This window comes from Euprymna scolopes, chromosome 1, assembly GCF_053919585.1.
Source record: "Euprymna scolopes isolate OS-2025 chromosome 1, ASM5391958v1, whole genome shotgun sequence".
Taxonomy (NCBI): domain Eukaryota; kingdom Metazoa; phylum Mollusca; class Cephalopoda; order Sepiida; family Sepiolidae; genus Euprymna; species Euprymna scolopes.
Window position 1 is genome coordinate 82,044,149 of NC_136482.1, and position 21,888 is coordinate 82,066,036.

The 21,888-nt window shown below is 29.9% G+C and overlaps 1 protein-coding gene across 11 annotated transcripts in view; it reads left to right on the top strand.

The window, feature by feature from the left end:
- LOC145243562 (putative phospholipid-transporting ATPase IIB) overlaps positions 1-21,888 on the top strand; it is a 392,356-nt gene that overhangs the window by 342,332 nt on the left and 28,136 nt on the right. For all 11 annotated transcript variants that reach the window (XM_080106777.1, XM_080106576.1, XM_080106656.1 and 8 more), the window contains 10 exons: positions 5,127-5,276; positions 7,415-7,504; positions 12,604-12,674; positions 14,760-14,925; positions 15,916-15,972; positions 16,693-16,935; positions 18,356-18,517; positions 19,200-19,292; positions 20,066-20,149; positions 20,408-20,578. In XM_080106777.1, coding sequence (XP_079962903.1) covers positions 5,127-5,276; positions 7,415-7,504; positions 12,604-12,674; positions 14,760-14,925; positions 15,916-15,972; positions 16,693-16,935; positions 18,356-18,517; positions 19,200-19,292; positions 20,066-20,149; positions 20,408-20,578 — 1,287 coding nt within the window. The remainder of the gene's footprint in view (positions 1-5,126; positions 5,277-7,414; positions 7,505-12,603; positions 12,675-14,759; positions 14,926-15,915; positions 15,973-16,692; positions 16,936-18,355; positions 18,518-19,199; positions 19,293-20,065; positions 20,150-20,407; positions 20,579-21,888) is intronic.

Sequence of the window (21,888 nt, forward strand, 5' to 3'; positions counted from 1 at the left end):
AACCACAAATAAACCGGGGAAGATCCAAATCACGTACGTACAAGGACAAAAGCAGAAGATAAACACACAATATCTGGAAAGATGGAAACAGAACGGGAAAACACAAATCCTCTTTCCAAAAACCAAAGCAAACAAAAAACAGAGACAATATTAATTGAAAATGAAAACAAATTTGAATTAATTGAAATAGAGAGTCACAGGAAAAAATCTAGCTCCAAAAACAGAACTGACCAGGAAGAGAAGATGGAGACTGAGGAATCAAGCAGTTCAAGTAAACACAAAACAAAAACCACTCAAAACACAACAAATCAATAGAATAATAGATATAAAAACCCAAACAAAAACCAAACAGAAAAAAAAGGAAAAAAAACAAAAAACGAACTTATTTATGGAAATGAATAAAAACATCATACAGTGGAACTGCAGAGGCATAAAACCAAACTACGAAGAAATCAAACATATAATAGCACAATATGACCCCAGCATAATCGGCCTACAGGAAACTCTTCTAAAAGAAACGGACACCGTCAACTTCAAAGGATACCACATCTACAATCAAACAAACAGATCACAAGCAGATAACCGACCCACAGGTGGCACTTCAATTATAATAAAAAAACAGATACCACATATAAAATTACAACTCCAAACAAACCTACAAACAATAGTAATTAAAGTTACACTTCACCGACCAATACCAATATACATTCCACCTAAACATAAACTAAACAAAACCGAAATTGAAGATCTTATAAAACAACTCCCCATACCTTTTATATTAATGGGGTACTTCAACGCCCTTAACAAAATGTGGGGAAGTGAGAATATTAACCAAAATGGGAAAATCATTGAATCATTTGTGGAATCACCCGAAGTAACTATATTTAACGACAAAACACACACATACCTTCACCCAGGCACAGGAACGACATCAGCTATCGACCTAACACTATGCTCCCCCACAATATTTATGGACTTCCAATGGGAGGTACATAACGACCAGTGCGGCAGCGATCACTTCCCAATTTTTCTCAAAACCCAAGAACCTACAACAGAAGAATCAAAACCAAAATGGCAAATTTATAAAGCTAACTGGACTGAATTTAGCAAACTTTGCACAAATTTAATTAATCAAGAAATAGTTAACAAACCAGATCCTATGTTAGCTTTCACCAATACACTAAACGAAATAGCGATCAAGACAATCCCAAAATCTTCCACCAAACCACACCCAAAATCAACGCCATGGTTCACAATAGAATGTAAGCAAGCAATAACCAACAGGAAAAAAATACCTACAAGCACGAGCAAAAGCACGCTATATTATAAAAAAAAGCAAAAAAGAAACCTGGCAAAACTATATTTCCAAATTGAACAACAACACGCCATAAAAAAAAATATGGGAAATAATAAGAAAAATAACTGGAAAAAAAACTTGGAACACTAATAAATAATATAAGTACACCAAATGGTAGACAAACTATAGACAAAAAAGAAATAGCAAACATAATCGCAAATGAATTCAGCCAAAACTCATCATCCAACCACTACTCCCCCAAATTCCAAAAATACAAAAACAACGCAGAAAAAGAAAAACTCAATTTCACATCCAATAACAAAGAATACTATAACACCTCTTTCACTATAACAGAACTAAAAAATGCAATTCATAAAAGTAAAGATACAGCTACCGGTCCAGACGACATCCAGTATCAATTTCTAAAACACATGCCAGACACATCTCTCAATATTTTCTTACAGATAATTAACAAAATATGGTGGACTAACAATTTTCCAAAACACTGGCTCGACTCCAATATCATCCCAATTCCTAAAGCAGGAAATTATCGTCCTATCACCCTAACAAGCTGTATATGCAAAACAACAGAAAGGATGGTCAATACAAGACTGTGGCATTTAGAAAAATATAACCTCATTTCTACACACCAAAGCAGATTTAGACAAAATCAAGGTACTAATGACCAACTTATTCGGCTAGAAACATATATTCGTAATGGTCTAATAAGAAACCATCACGTGGTCTCAATCTTTTTTGATATCGAAAAGGCATATGACACCACGTGGAGATATGGAATCTTGAAAGATATTCATAATATGGGAATCGGAGGAAACCTAGCAAAATTTATCCAAGAATTCCTATCCCACAGAACATTTAAAGTATGCTTAGGAAATACAACATCAGATCAACACACACAAGAAACAGGGGTACCACAGGGTAGCGTACTATCTGCCACCCTTTTTCTAATTAAAATCAACGGTATAATCGAAAATGTTAACATGGGATTCGAAAAAACACTATTTGTTGATGACTTTTCAATAACTTGCTCATCACCAAATATGCCAACTATTGAAAGACAAATGCAACATTGCCTTAACAAAATAGATCTTTGGGTTAACCAAAATGGATTTAAAATGTCCAAAAGCAAAACCGCATGTATCCACTTTTGTAGGAAATGAAAATACCACCTTGACCCACAGCTCAAACTAGATGGACAACTAATACTAGTAGTACAACACACCAAATTTCTAGGGATCATTTTAGACAACAAACTAAACTTCAAGGAGCACATTAACAAATTAAAACAAAAATGCTTAAAAGCAATAAATATCTTAAAAATAGTATCAAAACTAGACTGGGGAGCAGATCAAGCTACAATGCTCAAAATATATCGCTCACATATCAGATCCAAACTGGATTATGGTTGTGCCATATACAGCTCTACTTACAAATCCTACAAAAACAAACTATTAACAATACAGAATCAAAGTTTAAGACTTAGCCTGGGAGCCTACCGAACTTCTCCAATGGAAAACCTTCACGTAGAAATCCAAGAACTACCCCTGCACTTAAGATGGAAAAAACTAGCATTACAATACGCAACAAAACTACAAACCAACCCCGAAAACCCAACATACAAAACTACCTTCAACTTCCAATGTACAAACTCTTATTCAAGGAAACCAAAAAGTATACCCTCCTTTGGACACAGAATTAAAGAAATAATACATCAAATCAATGAAAACCCTGACAATATAATTACTCAGAAAACAAACGACAGACCCCCATGGACATTACACAAACCAGAAACCGACATAACACTTACTACTTACAAGAAAAACATTACAAATAATATAACAAACAGAAGCAACTTTGGAGAACTAAGAGAAAAATATGCAGAATACATAGAAATATACACCGATGGGTCTAAAACTATAAACGGAACAAGTGCAGCATGCATAGATGGACAAAATCAACATCAAATAAGACTGCCCAACGAGGCTTCAATATATACAGCCGAACTGCAGGCCATCAAAATAGCTCTCAAACACATCAAAGACATCAACGAACAAAAAGCCATAATATATACAGACTCGCTATCCTGTATCATGGCCCTTGAAGTAAAATCTAAACACCCTTTTTATCACAGAAATTATACAAGAATACAATGAAATAATCGAAAAAAACAATAAAAAAATTATAATGGCCTGGATACCAAGTCATGTCGGCATTCCAGGAAATGAAAAAGCAGACAAACTGGCTAAAGAAGCCACAAACCACCAAATGGAAAAAATTAAAATACCACACACAGACCTAAAAAGAAAAATCAACGAATATATAGAAAACATGTGGCGAGAGGAATGGAACAAATGCACTGCAAACAAATTGCATGAACATCAACTAATAATTAAAAACGAAAAACAAAAAATTTTTAAAGGAAGAAGAGAAGAAATTGTACTAAACCGAATAAGAATCAGACATACAAAATTAACTCATTCCTACCTAATCAAAGCGGAGGAAACACCAAATTGCACACTCTGCAACCAACAACTAACAATTAAACATCTACTGACGGAATGTAGAAAACACAAACACACTCAGAAGAAATATTTTAAAACAACAAACATTAGAAAAGTGTTCCAAGAAGTGGAACCCAAACAAATCATAAACTATTTAAAAGAAACAAATGTATTCAAACTCCTATAAAGTAAACAAGTAAAATTCAGTTTAGAAAAACAAATCTCTTACAACTAAAACAATTTTCCAGAAAACCTAAAACATCTTGCTTCAAAAGATAAACTTTTTCAAGAAACTTAAAAATTTTTTACAAGAAACTGAAAATCTATTATATCAACAAAACTTTTTTGGCATTAAATGACTCTTAGAGGTTGAAATGCCGTTAAACAAATACACTCACTCACTCATCATTTCTTCACTATTTTTTGTGGTGTCATCTCACATGCTGGTCCAGCGGGAGGCCACGCACGTGCAGCTTGTTATTAGATAGAAACAATCAAGTTGACACACAAGTTCTCATTAGATTACTAAAGTTAAATGATGTTCAACTTGGCCAGTAATCAGATGGTCATTTCAGAATAACAGGTGCCATTGTTGGAAGAACGGCAAAATTATCCTACCAAAAAAAATAATAAAATACATGCCTGAAGATGTATTTAGTAAGTACTTCAGTATAACCTGCTAATCCACATGTATTGACACAATGGAACATTGGTGAAATTCTCCAGAAAGAGCATGCAATTCGTCATTCGTTTTGAGGGTTTTTTTTTTAACTGATCAATTTTTTTGTGTTTAACTGGTAAATCTTATAAATCACAAAAATGTAGTGGTGAAACTTTGCCTGCGGAAAGGATAACATCCATGCAACAATATTCACTTTTTGATATTGAGGATTGAAGACCTGTGTTGCATGGAGCGAAATGATAGGGACATAAGATTTAAGTCTTAAAGACGAGCTCGGTTCTGATAATCTCAGAGGAAGATTAAATCTGGACAGTATAGGGAGGGAGATGTGTGCAGAAAAGTAGACTTCAATTGAAAGAATGGATTATAGTTCTTGGATTAGATATAGAACAGTTGAAGTAGCAGGTTCAGTTCACAGGGGAAGGCCAAAGAAAATATGGGAGGAAGTGATAAAAATGAGAAAGAGGGATTAAAAACGACCTGGTCAGAGATAGTTTAGAAGTCATTTGAAGGATGTATTTTTTGTTGGCTTTGCAGTTCGTTTTTCTAATTTCTTTTTAGTTTTGTTTCTTATCTAAAGTAGAAAGGAAAAAAAAATTCATAATCATTTGTTTCTTTTTATCAGACTGGTGAAAATGCTGCTGAAGACTCTTTGAGTATAGAGAACACCCTTTGGGCAAACACTGTCGTGGCATCAGGTACAGCACTAGGTCTTGTCATCTATACTGGCATGGATACACGTAGTGTCATGAACACATCACAACCTAAAAGTAAAGTAAGCTACACTTTTTTTTTCTTATAGTATGGCTATGTTCTAAGTGATATTTAGAAACAAATTATCAAATTTTCTTTCTCCTACAAATTTAACTTCTTCCATGCTTTGATTGAAGATTTAATATCGAATAATTATTTAAATATTTTTTTGTAATGATTTTAATCATGTAAGTCAATTCCTTAAAAAATAGATATATATGTAAGATGTATGTAAGTATATTGATAAACTATTGAAACCCTCATCAGTTAGAGGACGTGGTATTTGACAAGGCGCTCTCTTCAGGATAATGGTTTTGTCCTCAATTGTATTGTACCGTTCATTAGTAATCATTTCCTAATTAGTATTTTTTTTTTTTTTCTTAATTTTAGTTCCTCCCAATTAATATCTGAGATAACTGTTTAACATTTACATCTTGTATTAAGAAATTTTCTGTTTGTCTACTGATCACAATTTAAAAAAAAAAATGTAATAAATGAATTACAGAATCTGTCTTATTTGAAAGTATCATATTTTAATTTGTAGAAATGTAAAATATTAATAGTAAATAATAAATTCTCAATTAAAGCAGATGCCATGACTCGAAACCAAAATCGTGATCTTCAGTATGAAGTTCTACCAACGGAGCTATTTGCACTTTGATGGAGTTTAAAACATTACTTTAAAATGGTTATAGTTTGACAAAACATAGACTTATGATTTATGTTTCATAATATGAATTCAAACATAAGAGATAATAAAAAATAAATAAATGGGTAAACATTGTCAATAGTGATGATAATTATTTTAATAGTCCAAAACAATTTACTTTGTTTTAACCATGTATTGCTATTTAATATTTTAGATATACTAGAATTTGGTTTTGTAGGGCTTATAATTTTAGTACAATAAAACATGAAATGCGGGTCATCATCCTGGATGATACTTAAAACCAATGTAGAAAACCATCTAGATGTTGACTGTATTTTTTTTCAAAGTAGATAAAATGCATCTTATTAATCAAATATAAAGCTTAGTAAACCTTATTATATTTTTATAGGCTGAAGATTTAAATACTTTACAACATTTCGTGATTCCAGATATAAGCAAATTATTTTGTGTATGTTTAATCTTTTTCACAGGTTTGCATTGACTGGTTGTTCTTAATGGAAAATTAATATTCTTCAATAATTGATTAATTGTTAAATTTATACATTGCATTTAGATAGTATCAGTTATAAGAAGGAAAAAATCATACATTCTATATCTAATTAATAATTGAAGATCTGTTATCTATAATATAAATCTCACCTGTCTGTTTAAATGTATGTATGTATGTTTGCCTAAAACTTTCGACAGAGGCAATGGATTTTCACAAGATCGGTATTGTTTTGAAGGTTGACTTTTCGGACGACAAATATTGTAAGATTGGCCAAAAACATTAATTCCTTCACCCTGAACTGGGCACTTTTCTACAAGGACAGGTTGCTTTTTTTGCCGATATTTTCAAAAGTCATCCTCTCTTTTTGATTGACTAGCCTTAATTTAAACCTTTCTCACTTCTGTTTGGCAATGGATGCAACGGCAAAAACGTTACGTTTTTTTTTTCTCCTGTTCTTTTCCTTCTTCACGGTATTGGTTTGAGCCTGCCTACTTTTTTTTTTTTGTTGCTCAACACACACCTCCAAACACTCGAGCAACGCCAGGCACCCAAGCTAGTTGTTAATTTAAAAAAGATTTTTTAATATAGTCTGTATTTACTTATCTCCCTACAAAAGCAGAATTAAATACAAGGGCCATTTTTAATGTGAAAATCCGACTCTGAAAAAGAATTATTTTGTATTGAGACAAAAAAAAAAAAAAAAATTACCTCCTTCAGTGACCATGAACAGAAAAGATGAAGTGTAATATCCAAACACATACTACACTTTGCTCCTAGCTAAAAGGCTAAGAAAATTTCTAATGTAGTCTTTTTCATTTAATACATTTCTTTTCATGATCTTCTGTCCAATGAACATCCCTTTGAGATAAGAGTTGCTGATACTTTTAGTTGCTTTTTTAATTCATAATTGAATTTTGATTGAACATTAATTTACTAAAAAGATTGGCTAATGTTTCCCTTTACATCTATTACACTTGCAATTTTTAAAATTTTTTTTCAGACTGGTCTATTGGATATTGAGATCAATAATCTTACCAAAGTTCTGTTTTTTGCTGTGGTTGTTTTATCTCTTGTGATGATTGTTCTTAAGGTAAACTCCAATTTTTTTTTTTTTTTTTTTTTAAGCTTTCAGTTGTTTACGTTTTTACCGTTGCATTTGACATTCTATTCTGTAGTTGAGATTTATTTCTCTTCCATCCTTTGGAACAACTATTGGATGAAGTAAAATTTAGAAGACTCTTGAACTAAGAATAAAGAATAATTACAATTATAACAATAATTGCTTATGGATAAGATCATAAATGCTTTCTTAATTTACTGTTTTATTTTTTATTAATCTATCTGGATGCTTTGAATGTTGAACTGACACTTGACTAATCTTGAAAACTTGCATTCATCCTAAAAAAAAAAATATTTACCAAAACCTACCCAAAGCAATTTGAGTGTTTCAGTAACGTGTTTGCTAAGCTTTAATCAAAATGCTTCCTTTTTAGGCATATTACTTAGATTTTATTTTGCCATAATAAAGATCAATTCCAATATTATTTGATATTTCTCATATGAGGTATTGTTGCTTACATTAGTTAGACAATGTTTTTGACTGTTGTACTCATTTTGGTTATTGTATTCTTGGATCTTTAAGTAGTTTTCATCTTAATCAATATTTTCAGGGATTTCCGACTGAACCTTTTGTCATCCATTTGAATAAAGTGCTCCTATTCTATTATACTGTTGGATCACTACTTGTCATGAATAAGGGAATGATTGTCAGTCAAAATTGATTGATGCAATTTTTGATTACTTATGAGATGGTTCACAAGTATTTGTTGATACTGAATTTGAAATTGTTATAGTCTGCAAGGAAGCAGTCTCATGGTAATGTATTCCACAGATAGAAAGCCCTTGCTCTGTCCATAGAAGTACCACTTGATGCTAGGCACATGATGTGAGAAAGGAAAGTTTTTTTTTTTTCTGTTGTGGTAGTCGAACAAGTTTTTGCTGTGAATGTCTCACAAGGAGGCACTGGAGATTAAAGTTCAGTCAAGCATCTTCTAGGAAAATATTGATTGAATAGAAAGAGACTAGTAACATTTTTTCTGTGGAAAAGGGGTATGAGGAACAAGATATCAAACCCCAGTTAATGTGAAAAGATATTCTCTAGTGAATTCTACCTAAAGGTTGGTAAAACAACCTGAGAAAAAAAATTCCTTATAGAAGATATCCTAAACTTATGAAATGTTGAATTGGAGGAAATTACTCGCATGAATGAAATACAAGGTTCAATTTGAAATGACTAGAAAGTCAGTTTGGCAAAAGGCACATGAAAAATGCTGAAGAGTAGAATTTGTTAAAATGTTGTGAAGATGAGAACAAGTTTGAAATGTGTATACGATTCCAATACGTTGTCAAATCTTGTATAACAGTAAAGTAGATGAGATGTATTTGCAGCTTGAATAACTTTGACATATATGAGTATTAGTGTTGAAAATTGTTGATTCCCTATTCTATTTCATGGCAATTCTATGAATTTATGTATCATTGTTTTTTTTTACAATTTATTGAGAGGTCACAGCCTCCATAATGAAACTGTTTTCCCTTAATTATTTGTTCCTCATTAAACACATGGTTGGTTTTTAATGTGGAGCAAAATCCAGTTTCTCCTCTCCTGGTCCATCAAAAAAAGGGGGAAGGGCAGTTTAAATCAAGACAAAAATTTAAATTGTCTCCTCTAGAAAGATTTCTCCTTCACTGACGAAGACAGAATAGTTAAAGTTTAGTATCAGAATAGATAGTACCGTTTACTCCTAGCCAAAAGGCCCATGTGATTGCTTAGTAAAATAAACATTTCAGCACCTATCTCTAATAAAGTAATCTATTGCAAAGAAATTTGAAAGAAATTGTTTTTAATTTTCATTAAAACTGATCAAAACAATGGACTGAATATTCTTGGACAATTTTTGCTTTGTCATTTGTTATCAATACTATCTGTAAAATACATTAAAGAGATGTATGCTTGGGTTTATCAAGGGTTTTGGGTCTTTCAATATCCAAACTCTTCACCCAGATGACCTGGATGGTATTTATAAAAATACCAATCTGTGATGGATAAGCAAGCAACCAGCCAAACCTTTAATAATATGGTTAGAATCATATGTTGAATTATTCTGTTTGACATGTGCTTGGAGAAACTGGACACTGTAGGGTGAATCCTGGCTCTTGTTCTACAGCTCATCAGGGATGGATCCTGTGCATGAGATTTGTCTCTCGTTTTTCAAACATTTCAGTTAAATTTAATGGATTTTTAAATCTTACAGATTCTTTCATTCTCTTCTACAAATATTTACTTTTGAATGTATAATTATTAGTAGTGGGATGATTAATCGGAATCGTGAATCGTGTATTTTGGGGGGAATCAGAATCGCATCGTTAAAAAATACCTTAGATTTACAATTCTTTCATTACAATTCTCTTATGTTTGTAAGTTAAACTGTTTGAAGTAAGATTAATACTCTCAAAAATTTATTATAAAAATGTCAGAACTTTTCATGATTTAATATGATGTGCAAGAATTTTATTAACTATTTTAAAGGTAATCTTTATTTATCTTAATGAGTTTTGAAATTTCTTTGACTTTTTTCTTTTAATTCTTTGAATTAAAAGAAAAAATTTTTTTTTTACTTTTAGCTTAACTTGCTTTTATATTTCACCATTTCGTTTTTAGAAATAAATGCTTCTCTACATTAAAAACCGACCTTATGTCTAACTCTGCCCTCGTGGGGAGGCAAGTAAATAGGAAGTAATATGGCGGCTGAAAAACATATTTTGACCATCATAAAAGCATTACAATGCATTTAAACCCTGAAAAATTTCTGCCATGCGCACTTGTTGTTCTAAGTTAACTAGCCACTACTTGTGTTTCAAACTTAAAAAAGAAAAAAAAAAGCGCTTTAAAATAGTAAAAACAAAGCTTTTTTTCATTTTGGAAGGGGTGTTTCAGGCGCCACTATTATCCCAAAGCACCAGCTATGTAAACACTTTGCAATATTTTTCAATAATTATTTAAAAAAAAAATTCTTTACAATCAATTTTTATTTAAAATTAAGAAATTATTTTCTAAAATATTTTGTTTATATATGTTTACATTTTGTTTTTAAGTAAACTTAAGAAATTAATTTAAAAAATATTGTTTGTATCCATCTTCATTCAAAAGGGTTACTTTTCGGTAGCTTAATCGGTTGTTAACCTAAATTTTCCGAATGTCAGAACGAGGCTCATCTGCAGGACCTACTTATCTAAGCTTCGATGATTTTTGTTATGATTTTATCTGTTTTTTTTTTTTTTTTTTGCCGGATTTTATGTAATTATTGACAAGAAAATTGGTGAAAGTCAAAATGGAATCCGCACTATTTTTAAATATTATTTTCAAGTTTAGTTAAAGTTTTACGATACGCTTTTCTTATTATTGTTTTTGTATTCTTTTATTATTTTTATTTATTTATTTATTTATTGCCGGATTTAACAAACAAACAAAATGAAAGCAAAGCAAAACAAGTGCCTCACCCAATGTTTGAAGAGTTTCTAATTTTTTTTTTTAAAGGAAAGTTGGTGAAAGTCAAAATTAGCACTTGTGGTGATAAACAAAAAGCTGTAGCGTGTACATACCTCTCATGGAATGTCGTAGATCGAAAAACATTGAAATGTTATTTTGTGCTCGTGCACTTATTGATATGCGCTATTTTTAAATAGTACTTTCAAGTTTAATTAAAGTTTTACGATACCTGTTCTTATTAAATTGTTAGGTGAAAGTACAGAATAGGTACACAACACCCTCCCGTCCCCACATTAAGAATGGCTTTCTAAATGTCATTATTTCAGCACAGCTCAATAAGTGCAGGAGTACCTTTTATTTTCTTGAATAAAATAAAAACTACTCGACGAGAACACTACTGCTTTTGTTTTAATAATTATTTTTTATTCAAAATAAAAAATAAAAATTTCAATTGTTCAAAACGTTTTTTTCCCAAAACTTATTGGGATTTTTTTTTTTTTTTTATTACGATATTTTTCATGAACATGCTCTAAAAATGTTTAAAAATTATCTAATATTTTTTCACTTTTCATGTTATAAGCCTCTCTATACATGGCCTCATCAACGTGAGACCATTTCATTTCTCCTACTGATCCCGATATGTATTTCAGTCTTTAATACGAGACCAGTAGGCTTCAATATTGTTGGTGCAAACACCAGTAAGCGGATTCACAAAATTTTGTGAATGGTTTATAGTCTCGTGAACATAATTAAACTTGAAAATAATATTTAAAAATAGCACAGATTCCGTTTTGACTTTCATCAATTTTCCTGTTAATAATTAAATAAAACTCCAATAAAAAAAAATATCCATTCAAAAGAACAAACAAACAAAAAAAAACATAAAATCATAACAAAAATCATCCGCAAATTTGAAGCCAAAATAAATAAAACAAAACAAACATGCAAAAATTCATTCCTTGTAAAAATAACTTCTCGCTCAGTTGAACAATGTACAACATTGGAGCCGATGCGTATTTCGCTACAGAGGTAGCATTCATGTACGTCCGCCCTTTTTCTTTATATTTTTTAATATATAAAACAACTCCTGAAATTGATTGTTATTAATTTCATGGTGCATGTTTAATTCATGGTTAAAATATTTGTTTTGACTTTTTTTATCTTCAATGAAAGAAATTTTACAAAAAAAAAAATCAAATCGTTTTTGAAATAACCTTAATTGTATTTCCACTTTTTCGCTGTATCAATTTTTTTCGCTACACAAAAACTTTTGATTATATAATGGTATATTTCAAAAGAACAATTCCACGGGAATCGGAATCGTACTTGGTATTGGAATCGTTAATCAACATTTTCCTGGAATCGGCAAATTTTGGAATCGGCCCTAAATTGTATAATAATGTTTTTATGTTTAAAATTTTTTTTACAATAATTGGAGTATAGTGTTTCATGTAATTATTTTTCAGTATTCTGAATACATTTTAACTGAGCAAATTAAGGTGTTTTTAATCTTATATTACAAATTAAAGTTTTACATGTAGTTATTTATTGGAGACAAATTTTTTTATGATAGAAAATATATAGTTTTGAAATGAACCTAAAAAAATAAATCTTATGCACTTTTTCTGCGATTATTTTAGGGCTTTGGTGGTCCCTGGTATCGATATTTCTTCCGGTATATCTTACTGTTTTCTTATATTATTCCTATAAGGTAAGTCATGACTTTTTTTAAATCCTAAAATATATTTAATGTTAATAATAATATCACCCCACTTTATCAGTATACATAAAAAATCTAACATATCTATATCAACATGTCTTTTTAAACACAATTTTTCTACATACATACATACTTTGAATTTTGTCTTGGTATTTGGGTGTAATTGTTTTGATTGAATGTGTATATATTATTTATATATGAAATTGCATTCATTTTGGCATTGTAAATGTGAAACAGAAATTGTTTTTCATATCATCATAAATAACAAATTGTTTGATTTTCTTTTTTTTTTTTAATTATTTTTTTAACTTTTTAGCAAGTTTATATTATTTGGATTAATCGGACTAATGTTCTTATCTCGAGTGTTATTTGCACAATGTTTTCGCCAATGTAATCTCTGACCTTCAAATGTATAAGTCACCATCTTTGATATTGGGAAAGGGTATCATATTTAGATTCTAGTTAAAAGTAAAAACAATAAAAATAAAAATTATCAGACAAAATACTAGGAAATATTATTTCTACAAATATTTATAACAAAAGGGAGGGGGGGGGTTAAAGTTAGATCCATTAACTAATCATAAGTTCTTAAAAATATAATTTATGAAAATAAGGGACTATCGGTAAACCACAAGTTTGTTTTATAAAAAAAAATAATGTAGTTATTTTTCCAAACTGGTTTTTCCAAATATTTGTCCTTATTTTTACTTCTAAAGTGTAGACAAAATTCAGAATGAAACTTTTTTTAAAAAAATAAGTGATTATCAATTTTTCATAAAAAAATCTGAGGTTTTTATCAAACTAGATAGAATCATTACATGGAATATAAAAATATAAACAAATGTAGAAATTGAAAGTGGGTAGAGATAAAGATGAAAGCAATGATGTTAACAAGTATTACAGAAGTATATTAAATATTAACGTGTTTCCTTCATTTTAACACAAAAAATTATTGGCTCATTTAATTTGATCAAATTAACCAGTGAAAATAATGACAAAAAGATAAAAGAAGTTAAATAAACATTTATTAACAAGGGTTTGTTTGGCATCGTATGATGAAGATGATTCTTATGCTTAAACAATTCTAAGTATCAGTTGCCACATTTTTTGTAAATCCATAAACGAAATGACTTCCAGCACGCAACATTTTTTAAATGTTTAAATCCTTATTTTAAATTACATAATCAGCAGAAAGAAAAAAAATGTTTGACTCAAGTGGAAATGGGTTTTTTTTTTGGAGAAGGTTTTGTATCTCAAAGGCAAATTTCTATCAAATCAAACTTTTGCATGATAAAACTTTTGAAACTTGCTTGATCATTTAAAACTCTGGCCTGTCTAAGTGTTTAGAAAGAATAAGTTGGGGTAAAAGAAAAAGGGCAAGAATTGAGAAAATGTTTAGAAATGGTTGGCTTTCAACAAAAGCACACCAAACAGGAAAATGTTGGATTGAACTGAGTGATGTTAGTGTGTAATCTGTTGTTAATGGAAAGAACAAGACTCTACACAGCCATTTAATTCATTTTTTTCACTCCATCATCCGGCATGCTTTGAATCGATCCATCACCTTCACCATTTGAAAAGGGGAATTTTTTCCCCCAAATATAATGGATATTGTCACAGACATAGCAAGTAAGATATTTGTAGTTAATACAATTGAAATATGTACTTATTGATTTGTAAATCGTCACTAGTTTTCGTCTTCTCTCACCAACACGACTATATCTGATTCCTCGCATTGTGATAGCCTTCTAAATCTCTACTACATAATGAATAAGTGTTTTATAATCATAACTCATTTTAATGATTTGCTGCAACTGTATTTTTCAGCAATTGATAATCTCCAAGGATGGAGAAATTGTCTAGTTACCATGTTCGTTCTTTCTTTTATTTTTTATTAAGAATGGATTCTAGAAAATGATCAAAGAAATGTGTATACAGAGAGAATCTTAGGTTGAACGATTTTGAATTGATATAAAATGTTAGTGAGCTACTCTCACTATGGTATATTGAAATTGCTTTGTTAGAAAATTAATCATTGATATTCTTGGTTAAAAAATTTCCTTTGTCATTTTTCAGTTTGCGAGTGAACCTTGACATGGGGAAAGCTGCTTACTCATGGATAATTCAGAAAGATAAGAATATCCAGGGGACTGTCGTCCGGAGTACTACTATTGCTGAGGAATTAGGGCGAGTTAGTTATCTGTTATCAGACAAAACTGGAACACTAACACAAAATGAAATGGTGCGTATTTTATTTATTCATTAAATTTCCATTTTAAAAAATTTGTTGTTCACTTGTATTATAAATATGGAATAACTGAAAAAACATTTCTTAGGATTCATTTATAATGACTTGATTTTTAGATATGTTTAATCATTGCCTATTGGTTAATGGTTAATTTTAATTGGCTGAATAGACAAGCCCTCAACAGACAGGTTTTTCCACCTCTCTAGGTCATCCATATTCATACTGATGATCTTCAGGTTGTCTTTGATGATATTCTTAAAACATCTCTTGTTGGGTTAGTCTCAAACATTTACTGTCCCTCACGTAACGGCAGTTTAGGGCACCCATCATTTTCCATCCTAGCTAAGTGCCCTGCCTATTGTGTCTGACTCTGTATGATGCACATGTATAAGTCCATATTAACTGGAAACATGAGTATTACAGTCCTGAAAAGCATACGAGAGGATCATCGCAAAATATATAGAGAACAGCATCGGTGCAAGAATGTCATCAGTAGTGATGGCTATTGGATCAAAGAACACACTATCAAAATGGAAGTGCGGTTTCATATTTTTATGAGGCATTGCACTCTTAAAAGCCTGCTATAAAGTTTTAGACTTTATCTGGTAATGCAATATTTGATATTGAAATAAATATAAACAGACATTAGATATAAAATAAAGTAAAAAAGAATGAGAAATTAAACTTGCATCTGTTTTAAATTACAGTAATTTCTGAAGTTTTTGAAAAAGATAGAAAAATGCTGAAAATGGAAACTTTTATAGGCTGGGATGCATATGAAAGCCTAAAGTTTTATTGCAACTTTGTGCATGTATGTGAATTATAACAAGTTTTTTTCTTTCTAAAAATATATATATTTGCTGGTATTTAAATATTTTAAAATTATCATTGAAACAACTTTTTTTTTAAAATTGAAATAGTCAATTTTGGATGAGGAAAAATATTTTATAAATTTATTTTTTAATCTTGTTTTTTATTCCTTAGGTTTTCAAGAGACTTCATCTTGGAACCGTATCGTTTGCTGCTGATACTATGGATGAAGTAAGTGATTTCTTTCTTTTTTTTTTTTTTTTTTTTTACATTAAAAGCATTTGTTTTAACTATACTGTCACTCATTCATACTGTTTATTTAAAAGTTTCATAAATAATATTTTATTTTAAAGTAATAAAAATTGTACATTTTGATTGGAAATTTTTATAGTTTATGAAAATCATCCAGAAGTATTATGAAAAAGCTTAAAAAAACAAAATTGTGGTTATAAATAATGACCTCGCATTTGCATACTGTATTTTTATGTAATAAAAGTTTGTCTTAGTTCACTTTCTGAATGTGGTAGTTGATAGAGAGAAAGAAATTGCAGGAGATGGGTATGTTAAGTCTTGTGGATCATTGAAGGAAGCTAACAATGGAGAAAATCGATAAAAGAAACATCTTTGGCATCTGAAGCTTCGAGGATGAATTCAAGAGGATTAACCTCAAACTGGAGATTAGAGATTGAACCAAGTATAATATCAATTGCACAGGAACTGAGACACATACCATATTACTTCGAGAAAAAAAAACTTAAAATATAAGCATATTGCTATTTAATATCTTTTTAAATTCTCTATTAACACATGAGAAAAAAGTTTAAAGAAAAGGGAATCTTCTTTTAGAATGTTTAGACATATTTTCAGTGTTGATATAAAATATGCAATATCGAATTAGTCAAATTATAAAAAAGAATTAATATCTTTATGCTTTTTTTCCCTCCAAAACAGGTTGCATCCCATTTAAAAACCGGTTATGTACAAGCAACACAGACGAGTGGCATACAGCGTCACACGGGTCCAGTACGGCGCACTGTAATCACACGGTGTTACGAAGCAGTACGTGCTATAGCTTTGTGTCACAATGTCACTCCAGTCTATGAAAATGAAAATGGAATGGATAACAGTTCAGAAACAGAAGTAGACCAACAATCTCATCAAAAAGTTGTTTATCAAGCTTCCAGTCCAGACGAAGTAAGTTTTTTTTTTTTTTTTTTTTTTTTAAAGAAGTTATGTACCCCACAAAGATTTTAAAGTTATGGATACCCCTTACAATCTTGAAGGCTTTTCTAACTCTTCTGAACACCAGCTCAGTCTAATAATATTACCAATTGTTTATTGTACGGCATTCATCCTAGGTGGGTTAACCCGGCTTCCTCCAAAGGAGGAAGTGTTAAGGAGATATTAAATTTGCAGGCGGTCCCCAGTCACCTGTAATGTACTTACAATGTCCTATTTTAGTCTTTTATTATTGTTTTTCTTTCTATGATGTTTTTTTTTTCTAAACACTTAATGTTTTTTATTTTTTCTATTTAACTCATTTGTAAACAATTGTCTTAGTAACACATGTTTAGAAATATATTTTATATCCATACACCAATTAGTTTAATATTGTTAAACACAAAAAAGACAACCACTGACATATGATATATCTTTGTTTCAGTATTTTTCATCATTTATCACTTAAAAAAAATGAATGTGGATTTTCTTCATTAAAACCAAAAATAAACATTGAAAAAACTTAAAATTTAGGCCATCCTTTTGAAAATCAAAGTCTTATTAATAATATATAGTATATGCAAATTACTGTTAATGGAATAAGATTTCTTAGTAGGCTAAAATATTGTTGAATTTAGAGCCGTGAAAAACACACCCAACCTATTATGTTTCTGAATTTTTTATATGAGGATTGATTATTTGGACTACTGTTCTCAGCTTGAATGTTATTTTTGCAACATTTCAGTCAATGTAATCTCCGACTTTCTTTAGGTCTCCCTTGTTGAAAGTATTAGGCAAAATTCAATTGTGATATTTTTCTGGAAATCAAAGGTTTCATCCTCAGTACGAGCGATACTAAAAATATATTAGTGAATTACTTAAAACTTTACCTGGTTATGGCTGATGAAACAAAAGAAAGATATCTCCATGGATTGAATAAAAGGTTCTGTTAGAAATTCTGTGCAGACTCCAAAGTTCTATATGAGACACCTGAAAAATGTTGGAGGTTACATCGACCGAAACATGAAAATAAAACTCAAGATGAGAACAGTAGTCCAAATAATCTAAATAAACCCTTGAAATAATGATATAATTATTACAAATGGAAGATTTCTTTCTTTGTAGTTAGATCTTTTAAGGTTTCAGGTGTTTTAGATGAATGTTTTGGTTACGAGTTACCTACTGACTCTTCTGCTATTATGATGATTTGACTTTAGTTTTAATCATCTAAAAGGACATTACTCAGACAATGGAGCAATTCGATGATTAAAATTCTGCTTCAAATTTCTTTTTCAATATTAATGAAGTATATTTTGCTGACATTTGTAATTATCTGATGCTGTTATCTAATATGAATTATGTTCTGATGTTTAATATTTTTTTTTCTGTCTTTCAGGTAGCCTTAGTTAGCTGGACAGAAGAGGTTGGTTTAACACTTATGAAGAGAGATCTTGTCTTTTTACAACTACAGACACCGTTGGGCACGTTGGTCAATTATCACATTTTACAATTGTTTCCGTTCACTTCTGAATCCAAAAGAATGGGAATAATTGTCAAGGTTTGTTATTTATCTATTGTTTTGATTGTATTTATTTTTAAATTGGAAAATAGTTATAAAACTTCAAAGAAATAAATCTAAAATGTTTATTTCAATGTTATTTTGTAAGATTGCCATTTTCAAATATCTTTTTTTTTTTTTTTTTTAAACTATTGTTGTTTATTAGCTTTATTAGAAGTCATTCACATTGTCAAAGATATTCTGCGATTGCCAATCAAAATAGTATTGAATAGGTATGGGTGGGTTACCATAGATGCATATAATTTGGCCAAATTATGGTTATAAAAATTAATTTGTAACCCTTTCCTAGGAATTTGTTTATCATCCCAAATAATATAGATGAGGGAAAGATTTTGGTTTTTAATGCATAACAGACACCAGTGAACCCAAAAGTGCTCAATACTATTAAAAGTAGAGCAGTTATAATATTTATGGCTTACATTAATACTGCAAAAGTTTCAATGGTTGTTGTAAATCCAGTATGGCTGGAATATCTAGAAAATTAAAAAAAAAAAAAATCCTCTATGAATTTATTTCAAAAGTTAAGACAAGAAAAAAATGATGTAAACTAAAATACAAGAAATTTAAGTACTAAATGATTTTAAAGGAACTTATAGAAGTATACATTACATTTCTTGATTCAATGAAATAATCCATTTGTATTATTTATCATGTTTTCCAGGAAGAACAAACTGGAGAGATCACTTTTTACATGAAAGGAGCTGATACAGTAATGACATCTATTGTGCAATACAATGATTGGTTAGAAGAAGAAGTGAGTCATTTTTTCATCACTTATGTTTTATGTAAAATCAGTTAAGAATTTATTTTTCAAATCTTCAATTGGAAACAACTCGTTTCACCGATATGTGAATGTTTAAAAAAAAACCCAACAAAACTGGGATTTTTAAAAGTTCATATAACTTTTTAAACAATTTTTTTTTTTTTTTGTCTTTAAAATAAGTTATTTAAATCACAATCTGTAATTTAAAAAATTACAATTTCTTGTTAAATTGGGATGAAAATTAGATATCCCTCTTCTCTTTAATTTGTCAATTCTATATTATTTACAATGTTAAACTTGATTTTTTTTTTTTTTCTTAAGTTGGTTTATTTAGTGTTAAAGCCTAGTTAACTTTTTAGAAATGTCTTATTTGTAGAGAATGAAGTAGAGCTATAAATTGTATGAAGAAAGGGCTGCTGTATGGTTATCCATATTCTTGCTTGATTGGATATGAAAAAAAAGGGGTTATCACAGTTTAGTTATAAGGACAAACTTCATGTAAAGAAAGCATGACCCCCCCCCCCCAAAAAAAAAAAACACGAACACTCCTACCTTTTTCAAAACATTAATTGCACTTTTTATATGTGCAGGGTGAGAGTTGCTAATATTCATGAACAAAATAATCTGGTTATTTGTTCTAAGTGGCATTTCTCTTTTTTTTTCCTCTCCATTTAAATTTTCTTGCTTTTTTTTCTTTTAGATGTCTTTTGAAATTTTAGAATAATTGATTTCCTAAATTGTGAAATATTTTTCTTCATTTCCAGTGCGGCAACATGGCTCGTGAGGGATTGCGTACACTGGTTGTAGCCAAAAAGACTCTGAATGAAGAACAATACCTTGACTTTGAAGTAAGTACATTCATCTCTAAATCAATCAGCTGATAAATTTAATAATGAATTTGTACCATGTATATACTTTTCTGTTTGAACTTTCAATTTTATTTTAACCATTTTTTTTAAGAATGTTTTTTTTTTTTTTTAAAGCAAAAATGTCTCATAAAATGTTTCTCTTGGAACTTATTACTTTTAGCAGTACATAATAAAAACATTGTTTCTAAGTGATAATTATATGTTGATTATTTAAAGAAATTTAATTTTTTATTTTAGGCACGTTATCACAAAGCTAAGATGAGTATTCAGGATCGTAATATTAAAATGCAAGCGGCAATTGAGAGTTTAGAGCGAGACTTAGAACTGTTGTGTCTTACAGGTGTTGAAGATAAACTTCAGGAGGGAGTGAGACCAACGTTAGAATTACTCCGGAATGCAGGAATCAAGGTCAGTAAAAATTTAGAACTAAAATCTCATTAAGTAATTTGCATAGAATGTTAATATTTTATCTAAATTATAATTTTTTGATTTGATTTTCAAGCAGAGCTGTGTAATATTAATCTGCGATTGGTTGAATAGGTTATGTATATAGGAAAAATGAGTTTCAAAATAATGATTCTGTTCAGTAAAATCAGTTGGTGCACCAGAAAACAAAGCCTACGGATAGCTGTATAATCAGAATGACATTTAATGGCATCCATTTAACAGAAAATCTTTTGCTTAAATGAAGTAGTATTTTCACACTAGAATGTCTATTCATGAATTAGCAACCAGTCGGAGAATGAACTTTCCCATCTAAAGCACAATGGAACATCTCAAACTTATATAAAACTACCTGACGTCTGATCTTTATCTAGTTTTTGTTCAACTCATCAGACAGTTGAACACTGGTTACTAAATTCAATAGTGACCATGTGTGATACCATTTTTCATGATCACCTTGAAAAAGGAATGAACAGTGTAAATTCGGCAACATACAGAGTAAACAACTGGCTGGCAGTTGTTGAATTAATAAATTAATATTGTAAAAAGAAAAAAATTCTGTTCGATCGATTCATTCTAATGCAATTACTAACAAACAAGGATGAAATTCAAAATGGCAGTTCAGTTCATAATACATGGGGAGTCCAAACAAAGCTACTAAAATGATCATAAAAATGAATATGCAACAAACTCATTTCAACTAAATGATCATTATTCAAGCATTGTAGAAAAAAAACTCTTTCAATGCATCCAAAAAATGTTTTGCATTATAACATTGTTAAATTTTCCTTTTTTAAAATAAAAATACCTAGTCTCACCAATATTAGTGCTTATTGAGAAATATTACTAATAGGTTTTGCTAGCAGATTTAATAAGTAAAGAAAACTGGTTATGCATACATTTGAATCTGTTATGACTAGCAAATATTTCTCCTTTCAAAACACATTTTAGTATAATATATTTTATGAAATGAGAAAAGAATTATAATACTTAAATTAATATTCAAATGTAGTTATGTATGTTAAAATATTTTTGAATTGAAAAATGTTTACAAAATTTTAACTGATAAATATTTAAAATTTAGGTCTGTGCATAATTAAATGTGATTAATCACATTTAATTATGCACAGACCTAAATTTTAAATATTTTCTTTTTTTAAAATAAAAATACCTAGTCTCACCATCAATTATTGTTTTGAAATTTCTGTCAATAAAAAAATCAAAAAAGCTCAAAAATAACATAATTTTACATAAGAATGACAAGTTCTATCGAA